The sequence below is a fragment of the Haliotis cracherodii genome, unplaced genomic scaffold (genome assembly GCF_022045235.1).
Source record: "Haliotis cracherodii isolate W230 unplaced genomic scaffold, xgHalCrac1.p SCAF_7, whole genome shotgun sequence".
Lineage (NCBI taxonomy): Eukaryota > Metazoa > Mollusca > Gastropoda > Lepetellida > Haliotidae > Haliotis > Haliotis cracherodii.
In genome coordinates, this window is record NW_027266330.1 from 48,269,001 (window position 1) to 48,282,260 (window position 13,260).

The window sequence follows — 13,260 nt, forward strand, 5'->3', positions numbered from 1 at the left end:
CATTCTCCCATCCGCAAAGGCCTGTGTGAGCACAGTGAATGACCTATGGTAAATGTCTGGCTTGGGAGAAGTTGGTTAATTTCTGAAGTAGTATACCAGAAAACACCCAGAGAAATGTGGCTAATTCGCAATCAACTCCTCAACATCACCCTTGAACTTTTAATCAGTTTCATGGCTACTGGAGAAGATCACCTTCAAGAGAGTTGTTTAATAATAGACAATGATACTTGAGACACTCCAAAATTTGAAGTTTTGCTCATGTTAAGATTTAGATCCATTTGTGTAAGAAGTTGTCGAAATATTGCTTTTCAGTTAGCTGCAAGAAGGCATAGATCACTGTAAGTAATTTTGTTCTAATTCTTGTGTGAACGTGTTTTTTGTAGCTGTCTCAGTGATAGGATGACAGGTGTGTAGATCGGTCGGTGCACTACAACCAGTTCAGTGAAATGTGGCGACGAAGTTGTCAGTGTTGAGAGAAGCATAGAGGAACATCCTCCTGCTCTTCACCAATCAATAGTGTGTGTGGCTGTCCACAGTGGGATGGAGCTCTCCAGGCGTCAAGCCAGGGACAGATAACATGAACACATCATAGCTCTGCATCCAGTCACATCCATCATAGATGCCAATCAATAGCGTGTGTGGCTGTCCACAGTGGGATGGAGCTCTCCAGGCGTCAAGCCAGGGACAGATAACATGAACACATCATAGCTCTGCATCCAGTCACATCCATCATAGATGCCAATCAATAGCGTGTGTGGCTGTCCACAGTGGGATGGAGCTCTCCAGGCGTCAAGCCAGGGACAGATAACATGAACACATCATAGCTCTGCATCCAGTCACATCCATCATAGATGCCAATCAATAGCGTGTGTGGCTGTCCACAGTGTGATGGAGCTCTCCAGGCGTCAAGCCAGGGACAGATAACATGAACACATCATAGCTCTGCATCCAGTCACATCCATCATAGATGCCAATCAATAGTGTGTGTGGCTGTCCACAGTGGGATGGAGCTCTCCAGGCGTCAAGCCAGGGACAGATAACATGAACACATCATAGCTCTGCATCCAGTCACATCCATCATAGATGCCAATCAAAACTAGCCATGGAAATTTGGATAGACCATTTGAACATAAAGGAACACAAGTCCAGGGATACATTTTCACTTTGACAAAATAATTTCACAGATATCTGTTTTCAGTGTTATAATTATCATAGCTCTGGTTTATGAAGCCAAATTTTGTCCCTATTCCATTCTGGCCTCTGGTGACCAGAAAGCCCCCTCACTTTTGTTTGTGTTCAAATTTGATGACATGGTGTTGGAAGGCATGACTCTCATTACTGTACTTGTTGTAGGCTCAGCAGAGAGTTCTTTAGGCATAGCAGTACACATAGATTTCTTCCATTGTTTGGAGAAGGAGACATATGTGTTGTAAATATTCATTTTTAATTTTGTACAAGTGTTGTTTCTTTGTCACTAATGATGAGAGTAGTTTATTGGGATAGACTGAGAAGAGTGTGTGTATTGAATTAACTAATTCACCTCATATTGTCATAAGAAGGAACTGTTGTAGGGAAAGTTGGATCTTCCTTTAAATGCCTGGGATTTTAGGGTCTTATTTCTCCAGGTATGAAGGTTGAAATTTGTTGTTGAAGTTTCTGACAAAAATATTCTTTGCAAATATTTTGATGCAAATTGTATTTTTATTTCAGAAATGGAAGAGTTATGGCACCCATACCTGTATATCAATATCGTCACTTCAAAAGCCAACATTGGCTGACATGTTTAGTTTTGCATTTTCTATTGACCTTACACCTTTAACCTTCAGACAAAACCCAAATCACACATTTCTCTTGAGTTAGGAGATCAGCGAAGACAGATTACTAATATTCTGCAAAGGCATGCATATGTTTACAAGCTGACATTTATCTGGTTGACATTAATCCAGCAGATGTTGACACAGATTATCCTGTGGGCTCACACCTCAGAGCGTAATATTTCAACTAGAACTACTGAATTGTCTGGTCCAGACTGGATTATTTACAGACTGCCGTCATACAGCTGGAATATTGCTGAGTGTGGCGTTAAACAAGGAACAAACAAACAAATAACATCTTGCCCAACTAATACCATGACCGCCCTCCTCACAGTTTGGATAAATCAGAGACTTGGTTTTATCTCTGTAACAGCTCTGCTGATCTTTGGAAATAATTTTGATGTCTTTTCATTGTGTGTTATCTTGAGGTTTATTGCACCACTTTTGTACATTTTATAACTTAATAATTTCCTACTTACAGTTTGTGCATTCTCTTGGGCTTATAGCCCATCTTTTGATTTGTCTCCATCTGTTTGGCTCCTTAGGAAGATGGCTTGGTTGTTATGGCTAAACCTGCTTGTGTGCCAAAATTTTGAATATTGGCAAAAAGGGTTTATGACAATTCCAATGCTGCTGCTGATGTTGTTGGAAATGGGATGGGTATGTGCTCTGAATTTCAGTCGAGCAAAAAATCTATCTCTTTTCTTCATTATGGAACTGTAGGGCTGGATTACACAGGTCTTTGTGACCTTGATAATTACTCCCAACAAATCACGTGAGATTGAAATCCTCGAGAGACAAATGGCAGATCTACTGTTGTTACACTGATATTTTACATAAAATGTGAAGGGATCGTAATTTTCAAAGACGGATTTAATCATATTGCATTTGCGATCCAGACTCTGAATTCCATCGAAATTTCCCACCCTATTGATTCCGATTGATAAAAGTGTGCAGAGAAGCATTTTGCCACACTGGGTTGACAATTCTGTCGAAGGACCTACAGCTGAAGGCCAACCGTGGGCCAAATCTCATCTTGTCTTTCATTTTGTGGGATGTCCAATCTTGTCAGGGCTAAGTGACAGCCATCAGGCGTATTTGTTGCCCTGCTAGTTGCTATGCTATTTACGTTTGGTTGGGGTCTATATCAGGAACAGTATACTGGCATCCTCGCACCCTGGGCTATATATACCTCCAGCCCCTGCTTGAAGTTAGCCCCCTACTTGATCACAGCCAACGCTTCATTCACAAGACCCACAGAGGAAGATTGCTGCCAACTGATCATCCCTCTATCTTTTGATTGCCCAATAATTCAATGTACGGCACAAATATTGCTGCAAATGTACGCAAGCACTGGCATTTATGCTTTCCAAGAAGAGGCCATTTTGTAGCAGTGAGGTATAGGAAGGGGGAGACCCTTGCAATATTAATGAGACATTTTATGGGACAGAGCATTATTTCATGCCTGCAGTTCTGCTGCCCCTACCGAGGCAGTGCCAGACAGTAAAATATGATATGGAGGAACAAGCTCTACTGGTTCAAAATGATAGTAGTAGATCATCTATGTGTTCAATATATTTTCATTAATTTTTTCCCCGAAAGTATTCCTCAAGGATTGAAATTTCCCCCCATTTTTTAGAGGTATCTGATTGATGGTTGTGGTCTTGATTATCTGTCTCAGGCAAGAGATATTCCATTGAATCTGATTAATTGAAAATTTTGATTACATGTTATTGCCCTTACTTTGAGTTTAAAAATATCTTCTTGAAGATATTCATCTTTGGCCAAAAGTAGATTACTTTGCAAGTAATTAAGATTAACACAATTGTCTGAGAGAACAGACAGAAACTGTGAAACTGTCTGTGAATCTTGTGTTGAATTCATTCTGAAATCTCTCTTGCTTGTCAGACCTTTGAATTCTGTGCATTTTCAAGCTTCAAATTTCTCTTTCTGTTTGTACACAGTCTTGTGAGGAAAGGGAAAAATGAGATCTTGTAGCTGGAATGGATTAATTTTCACATTTGTCAATTTGGAGCTAAATTGGAATTGGTATTCATTCCTCTTCAGGGATTTGCTGTTTAAGTGTAATTTTGATATATTTGTCTGTCAAATGTTGATAAAACTAAAGCTGACATGATTTTATTGGAACTCTAATAAAGTCAAGAAAGGTCATTTTCACTATGATCCAGGGTTAGATGAAATTGAAATACCTTTAATCAAAGCCTTAATCTTGTGATTTGAAATTGTAATCATAAAAGGTACATAAACACCCCTCCAAACCTTGAATTCCCTATTTTCATTAGGCATATCACTGATAGTATTGTGATTGTATTTAATAGATGGAAATATAGATAAATTTATGGGGGCGGTCGGGTAGCCAAGTGGTTAAAGCGTTTGCTCGTCACACCGAAGACCCAGGTTCGATTCCCAACATGGGTACATTTCTGGTGTCTCCTGCCATGATATTGCTGGAATATTGCTAAAAGCGGCGTAAAACCGTACTCACTCACTCACTCATAAATTCATGTCATAATTATTATTTTTAAACGGCTGGAAAGAATTTCACAAAATGAAACATAATTATAGAAGGTTAACTGAAAGTCAGATGGGAAGAGAATCTTCTATGGGAGTATTATGATATGTCCTGTGACCGCCTTTCCTCAAAGCCCCCTTCGTTTACTGGAGTGATAGGTTACACTGTGATCTGTGTAAAGATTGACAGTGATTTAGCTGGGTGGTGGGAAAGTCATGAAATTGAAATAGTTATATCAGACAAATCACTGACCCTGACCAATCTAACCAGCAAACCCACTAACATCGTAAGAGAATATGACCATGTTTCCCAATTTGAGGATCACTTGCCAACAGTTGTGCTATCAAACAAGTCCGCTCCAATAATTGTGTGTAGGCGTCCTTTCTGAATAGAGCTTCTTGATGATATCATATCCTCCCTTGATGAAAACTAAACCAACAGCAGACTGTTGAAGCGTTTGATGCTGTTGAATTATTTGATTAGTTTGAGTCATGGCGCTAACTTTACCGTTTAGATCTATTGTTCCCAGTCCAATGCAAGTGAAGACTTGGATCAGTAATTAATAAGAAGCAGTATGGTGAGAGAAGATGCCTATCATAAACAGGGAGTTTATTGTTCCCATTTGTGAAATAACGAAAATGCACAATACAATTAACAGGAATCAAGAGCTGCCATCAACAAGTCCTAAAACTAAGTAGCTCTCCCGGGTGTACGATTGTGGGAGACTTCCTATAGGATAAAAGAAGTCTTAGGTAAGATTTACATGTTCAGGGATGAAATGGACAGCTTGCATAATAATATTATTTTCTTCAGATTTGTTAAAAATATTTCCATTACATATACCTCTTTAGATGTGCTCTCTCAAGGTTGTCTGCCTATAAAGATGAAGGCTGCCATATTGAACAAAGTAGATTTTCACAAGTTGTTTTTATCATTGTTTGTATGTCTCTGTTGTTGGAAAAGTCATGAAGGATGCTGTGAAAAATATATTAACTGCAAAGATGGAGTGAGTGAGATGAGTTTAACGCCGCTTTTAACAGTATTCCAGTTACATCGCGGCGTGTCAGCTTAATGTGGGAGGAAAGCCCAAAGTGATGCAGGTCTCAGATGTTTACCACTTCAGTGAGACCAACCAGCACGGGTATGGTGCTGACAAACCTAGAAACATAATCAGGGCGAACCGGGATTCGAACCCACAATCACAGGTTTCGGGCGTGCCCAAGGGACGCAACTCTGCACAGCCAATCGCGGCGCCTGGGCCACCCGTGCCCCCGCAAAGATGCAAGTCACCACAGTGAAGACATTTCATTAGCTTGTGCTTTGAGAGATAACATTTTGCTATGTTATTCATTGGATCCTTCAGTTGTCTTATCAGTTGATACAAATGGTTCAGCTGTTGACACAGATATCGTTTTCCAACAATCATTTCTTCCTTATCTCACAAAGGATAACAATTAGTACAATTGAAAGATATCAATTTGGAAATAATTTCTTGAATTGTATCTAGTTGAAGAGTGAACTCAGAATTGTACAAATTACAGCCCGGGGGTGACAATCTGTAGGTTTGAAAGTCTGTACAGCTTGTGATATCTGAAGTCAACAGAAGGGTGTAAACGACATTGATGAAAGTCACTTGACCCACAGTGATGAATGGCGGGTAAAATAACAGATAGAGTAAGGTAAAAAGCCACTGGATTTGACAAAACTAACTTAAACCATTAAAAACAATGACGTCTGCACTGTTTGTAGACATTGACCGGGCCGTGGATTTGTTGAGTGTTTCTACCGATTACGAGATTGGTGAAGTCAAGTGTTAAAAGTCGATGCTGATCATTGAAGCAATAAATCACTATTGATGAGTGGAGGCAGGTCACAAACTCTTGATTGCCTTGACTTTTATTATTCCAACACGTTCCTTTGTAACGATTTGAAAAAGCTTTGATGTCGAGCAGAATTGATATTTCAAGCTCTCCAAATAAATTGCTATTCCGAGTTCTGACTTTTCACAATTATGTAATTCCTATACTAAATACAATGTCAAAAATGTGCGTTTTCGAGCCAGGAATGGATCAGTTTGTATTTGAAACAGAAAAATAATTTACAAGTTATGCTAGGTGGTGCCAAATGCTCTCTGTAACCCTACATGCCTTCTGTAATCATCATGGCTTTGAATGTTTTGTATTGCGGAATATTGTTGTAGTTGCTATGTGTGGGTTTGTTTTGGACTAAATGCCCTTTTTCTCTCTCCACTGTAACTCGCAGATATAATTCATTTGGATATTGTGTAATTAATGTGTTATTATAACCTTGCAGCATGTGTAATCCCACCACACATATTTCCCTGCTCATGAATCGGTAGTCTTTGAAGTCTAATGGCTGTAATTAACTTTGGATAAACATGTGTGAATAGAATATGTGTTTTTGCGTATCTGTTTGCATGGTAAGAAGTCAGCAATTAATTTACAGCTAAATTAAACATTTTGAAATATCTCTTCATGCTGCCACACAAATTTCCGCTCACAATGTTTCCATGGAACTTCTTTATGCTCTAGCCTTCAAACATTAGAAATTGCTCGTAATGTTTGTTGAATCCGAGGGATATTTATGCCAGACTTACACTGCATTGGGTGTTCAGTTTTTGGACTCGTGGCTTGGTGAGTTATGAAGATATAAGGCTACTAACTCCTCATCCAACTGGAATTGAGAACTGCCATTTCATGTGGGGTCTTGTGCAGTAAAACACTTTGTGATTGTTCCATGGAGCATACAACATTGCAGTAGTGCAGCTCTCGGCAACATTCAGATGGCTTTTTCCATCCAACTTTATGGTTGATGCAGGCAGAATATCCCATAAATCCACACATGAATCTTCACAATTTCTCCTTACTTCTCGATTTATCGCTGTAACGCGGTGCTTCATCAACTGATAAGTGATAGGCAGCCTTTTGTGTTTAGACACTTGCCAAAAACTACCTCAAATCACTAAATCGCATTGCTAAAAGCTCCAAGAATCACAAATGATGAAAACCATGAATTTGGGCCTCCCCGTGGCTTCAAGCATATCTACCTGTAGTTCCGAACCTCACACAGAGAGAGGCATATCCAACTGTCAATCATTTGAACACCCTGCTGGTATGGTTCAGTTTCAGGTATTTCATAAGATTCCTTGATTGTACATGATTGTGCATGTGCTGTTTATTGTAAGACGAGGATAAATTATGCTCAATCAGTTGGTGAATCGGATACCTGGCGCGAAGAACACACATGACATGGAGTAAAGTTTAAGGGAACAGCCCATCATTGATTAGGAAAGCACTTCTTTCCATTCCAAAATAATGGTCATATTCCAGGGCAAAAGAGCAGATTTCAAGCATTTAGGTAAATAAAATTCTGGATTGGATGGTAATGAACATTTTTCTTGAGAGCTTTTTAAGTAGGCTTTTAGAAGTTTTTTTTGCGTGATGTGCTCTTTATTTCTTCCATCATGTCTTCACTAGAATGAAATTACACTGCACTATTTTAAGTCAATCTGATTTCACCATTAGTGATTTTCTATGGGCACACCCCGGTCACATTTTTGAAATCTGGGATTGTTCTTTTAGATTTTGCACTTAAAGATGTTTTCTTTCCCCTGTTAGAATTCAGAAATAGATACTTAAACAAATCATCATTGAATTCTTACCTAAGCTTTTTTGTAACTGTCAGTGTTCAGTGATGCCATCTTTTCTCATCCTCATTATCTTGTGAATGAGTTAATACAAGCACAAGTCAATTAAGCCCGTTGGTACCATGCAGTGGTGTCTGCCTTTGGGCCTGTCCCAGGCTACAGTGTATCAATGTTTTGTAACATATGGTGTTGTCAAGTGTAACTTTGAACCAGAAAAGGTTACAGTGAATTTGATTAATATTCTGAAAGTACTGTTATCATATATATCTTGGATATGTTTCTGGATGAATGCAATCCTAACCACCTACAGAGTTAAAACAAATTATTTCACTGATTAAGTCCACTGACAGTGGCAAACTTTGTGAACTAAAAAAATGGAAACCATTTTTTGTTTATAATGTGTCAGCAAATCATAAATATCTGGGTAACTTACTGCACATTCAGCCTGTTCTCACTACGAGGCAGATAATCCATGAAAAGTATTGTTATTGTAGTTATTCCTGATTTTATTGGTATATTGCTAAAAGGAAATAAAAAGTTAGCTTATGTACATGTTACCATAAGTTATTTTTGTCGATGGAGTAGGAATTTGACTGGGTGCTCATGTGAGAGACTCATCACCTGTGTTGTGTGTCTTCTTATGATATATATATTGATTACCATCTGGCCACTAGTACAAAATATTTCCTGACTCACCTGTAATCTCGTTGATGATGCTAAGTGGCATGACGATGAGGGACACCAGTAAGTCAGTGACTGCCAAGGACATGAGGAAGTAGTTGGTGACATTCTGCAGCCGCTTCTCCAGCGATATGGCCATGATGACGAGGGTGTTACCTGCCACCCCGAACACAACCACCGGCGCCAGCAGCAGAACGTTCCAGTTGTGTTCTCTCTCCTCCACGCCCACCCAGGTGGTGTTGTTCCCCCCTGCCCCTGCTGCCCCTGTCACGTTGCACCCTGCCTGCCAGGTGCACATCCTGACGCGGGAGCCTGCGGGGACACGGCAAGCCACCAGAAGCAGACAGTCATGAGGGTATTCCTTGACACGGTGACACCACACTAGGTAGATCCTGCTCAGGGTTGCCCCACTGATCATTCCATTCATAAGCCACACAACACATGTAGGATCCAGCTAGGGGCCTGATGGGCTGGCTCCCATATCATCTTATCTGCCATGACTCTTCAGTGAAACAACAAGTTGCATTTCTTCAGGAGAGGTAAAGGTCGTGTCTGGTATCACGTCGGGACTTTTCAGCTGTGAGGTCTCCCACTCCCACCGGTTGGTGCTATCTGAAATACAATGTTCAAGTGCATTACAGAATTCACATTCTCTCATTGATTGAATTAGAACAAACTCTTCTACATTCCTACTTCTGAAGATGGCACGCACAGTTAAGGGCTAATACCTGACTTGTAGAACTGAAACTTGCATGTCTATGGCTTCCGATGGTGATAAATGCATTATTACACACCATTAATGGACAGAATCAATTGAACTGTGTCCGTATGCTCACTTGGGAGGCACTGGTATATGAACATCTCACTGTACGTGTATTCAAGCAGCACAATCGTACATAAACTAGTAATAATAATGGCCAATTATATATTATACGTGCATATTGATTTTTGAATTGTTCTGAAAGTCATGTCCCAGTTGAATGATGTCTGAATATTATGAGTTTTCTCTTCTTTGTCAATGGGGGGGACGAATGGCTGTGTCGTCTCAGGCCCAATTCGCTGTGCACAGTTGCCTCCCTTGGGCATGCCAGGAATGTATGATTGTATGTTCAAATCCTGGTTCGCCCCGATTATGTTTCTAGGTTTGTCAGCAACATACCCATGCTTGTGGGTTTCACCAAGGTGAATGTCTAAGACTTGCATCACTTTGGGATTTCTTCCCACACCATTCTGACACGCCGTGATAAAACTGGAATACTCTTCACACCAGTCTCAAACCCAACTCAGTGGCTCTCTCACTCTTGGTCCTTGATCATCTTTAAGATGAACAAGCACCTGCCAGGCTGTCAGTTTTCATAAATTAACCTTTCATTTAAAGGCTATCATGTTTATAAAATAAGAATAATGAACAGCAAATATGATCTAGAAATAGTTGGCATACAAGTATTTTATTGTTCACTAATGTTGTCTCTCCTTTGTGTGGGCGTGGCATGTTTTCTCAGTCGTGTGAAAATGGCCTCTGACAACCAGTTTCTTTAATTTGTTGTTATTAAAATTGTAAAAATATTTTGGCCCATTATGTTTGATACCAAAGGGTAATCCATGTTTTTATGCCCCCATGGAGCCAGTTGAGACGACTCTATCAGTGTTTGCATCATTTGATCATATCTCTCTCTCTCTCTCTCTCTCTCTCTCTCTCTCTCTCTCTCTCTCTCTCTCTCTCTCTCTCTCTCTCTGTCTCACTCTCTCTCTCTCTCTCTCTCTCTCTCGCTCTCTCTCTCTCTCTCCTTGCTCAGAGCTTTTTCTTCTTATTCTCCCATGTAGTCAGATATGCTGACTGGAAATGCCAGGAGGTGAATGACAAACCCAGTTTTTGTTTAAAAGAGTGTTTTTTGTCATCCTGTTGACATCACTGATACCCTCCAACCATCATTGTTCACGACAAATCTGGTGCTAGGATGTCTGCCTGTCCACTTACATAAGGGAACTGTATGTCAGTAGGTGACAGAGAAAACCTGCAGGTAGATTACAGACAGGAATCCACGGAAGCCACTTGACAGTTGTTAAATTGACTACCAGTTAAACTCAGCCCCAGGGACTTCTGTAGTACAGCAAGGGTGTCATTTACATGGTGGTCAGATGGGGCTCCTCCACAATTCATTCATGGAAGTGAAATGTCTGTACAGATGTCATTGACTTGCTGCAGCCATTCCAACACTTGTTGAATTCTAATGCTTGACTTAAATGGACAGGGAAGTGTCTTGTGGATTCTGTGTAATGTTGTATTAAGATTGGTGTACTGTGCAGCTGGGAGTGGTAAGATAATTAATAGGACCATTAACTGAGATGTTTTTGGTAGTGGTTGTTTCACGTGGCATGCTCCACTTGGTTTCATCATTGCGCATACCGTATTCGACGTAATAAGCGCAAGTGTGTTTTATACACAAATAAATAAGTCTTGTGTACATTGATCAAACGGAAGGGGTGCTTATTGGGATTGTTCACGAGCCAATATATTAGCAAATATCTCCGTGGGCGCTTATTATGTCGAATACGGTACTAAGTTATAGATGGCAATTTCAATGTTGCATTGAAGAAAATCAACCTTTGGCACCCTGAACTTTCAGGATTTTTCTTGCCTGAATGTTAATGTCTATGTTCAGGTATATGTTACATGCGTTCTGCAATTTTGATGACATTAATCATCCAAACTGCCGTACTTGTTTGCATCCAAAAGGACTCAAAATGAAGATATTTTATTCCATTAACATTTTGGAGGTGCCTGGGACACAATAATTTACATGATGAACCTTGCAACATGGGTGGCCCAATGGCAATGAGTTTGAATCCCCGATTCTCCCTGATTATGCTCCTTGGAGGGACAGAACCATTCCGTGCTTGTCGGCTGCACCAAAGTAGCTGCATCCACAACTCGGTCACAGTTGCTCCCCTTCCCCTAAAGAAAAGACTGCTGTCTGTCTGTCCTGAAATAGGTTTGAAGCTGTGTATCAACTCCAACAGTCTAACCATAGTGCTGACAGGTGACAAGTCATCTTGGTGTTCCAACAGGACAAGTATGAGCTGCATGTAATTGCTACAACTTCTCTGGAATCCTGCTGTCTTGTAACACACAACATCCATGTTCAGGCTTCCTGGACCACATACAGAGTGTATCAGTGTTCATGGTTGGTTTGTTGTCAAACGCCGTACTCGGCAATAATCCAGCTAAATGAGGTGGTCTGTAAATAATCGAGTCTGGACCAGAGAGCCCAATGATTAATATCATGAGCATTGATCCACGCAATTGGGATGCATCAACCAAGTCAGTGAGTCTGACCACCCAATCCCGTTAGTCGCCTCTTACAACAAGCATAGTCGCCTATTACGGTAGGCATGGGTTGCTGAAGACCTATTCTACCCAGGATCTTCACGGGAATTCATGGGGTGGCAGGGAGGCATGCATTTGTGTCAGTGCCCTCTATGATAGTGTTGGGTTTGGGGGTCTTTGAATATGCTTAGTTGTAAAGTAGAATCAATCTATCTGCCTGAAGTACTTTTGTGACATGAAGTTGTTGAACGAACGCTCCTGAATAGCACTCTAAATCTTACAAAACACCTGCAGGGTTGATAAGTAACAATCTGTCCTCATTGAAATGTCAAGAATAGAAATTATGGTTTTGTGTTGTATCTTGGGAAAGAATTCCTAAACTGACACCATCGTGGAATTTGTTTCTTCTGTCTCCTTGTGAAGAGTCATAAGAGAAAGAAAACGGGCTAATTTCTGACCCCAGAAAACTGAGAGTATTTGTATAGTTTCCAAGAGGACATGTTGCTAGCTGATCGTAACAGACAAGTGCATACTGAGGATGTAAAGACAGGACCTACTTGAGTAGACACTTACAGTCAGAGACGAAACAACAGCTCACAAAATACTATCAACTACTCCATGACAAATTGGTTCCTGTGAATAAGTCTATGAACAAACATTCCGAAGCTGAAGTTGTAACCAGCAAGGGAATGTCTGCATACAGTAGAACATGGATATAACCAGCTACAAGGGACAGAAGAAATCACTTCGTTACATATGTTGTTTGTTATATACGATTTCGCTCGGAAACGTCCGCCATCTGGGCTAAAACACAATACACATACACGTTTGTACACGTTTCCGCCCGCATCTACTGGTGATTCAGTTAAAAAAAAAAAGCCAATGATACAACTTGAAAAAAAATTTGATGCAATGGTTGAAAGAAATTGTACGTAAATTTAACATGATAATATATAGGAGATGAATTGGGGATTTTTTAGCAGTTTGTTGTATCCGTTTTATCTCTCTATTCCTGTTCGTTATATCCGTGTTCGACCCGTAAAGATCTGGGGTAGAATAGGTCTTCAGCAACCCATGCTTACTGTAAAAGGCGACTTTGCTTGTCGTAAGAGGCAACTAACGGTATCGGGTGGTCAGGCTTGCTGACTTGGTTGATGCATGTCATTGATCCCAATTGCGTGGATAGATGTTCATGATGTCAATCACTGGACTGTCTGGTCCAGACTCGATTATTTAC

The 13,260-nt window shown here is 40.3% G+C and overlaps 2 protein-coding genes across 3 annotated transcripts in view; one reads left to right on the forward strand and one right to left on the reverse strand.

Moving 5' to 3' along the window:
* LOC139447338 (26S proteasome non-ATPase regulatory subunit 1-like) overlaps positions 1-13,260 on the forward strand; it is a 328,509-nt gene that overhangs the window by 185,766 nt on the left and 129,483 nt on the right. The gene's annotated exons all lie outside the window — the stretch shown is intronic.
* Positions 1-13,260, reverse strand: part of LOC139447500 (5-hydroxytryptamine receptor 2C-like) — a 54,836-nt gene that overhangs the window by 8,698 nt on the left and 32,878 nt on the right. For both annotated transcript variants that reach the window (XM_071228900.1, XM_071228901.1), the window contains exon 2: positions 8,711-9,307. In XM_071228900.1, the coding sequence (XP_071085001.1) occupies positions 8,711-9,122 (412 nt within the window). In that variant the 5' untranslated portion in view covers positions 9,123-9,307. The remainder of the gene's footprint in view (positions 1-8,710; positions 9,308-13,260) is intronic.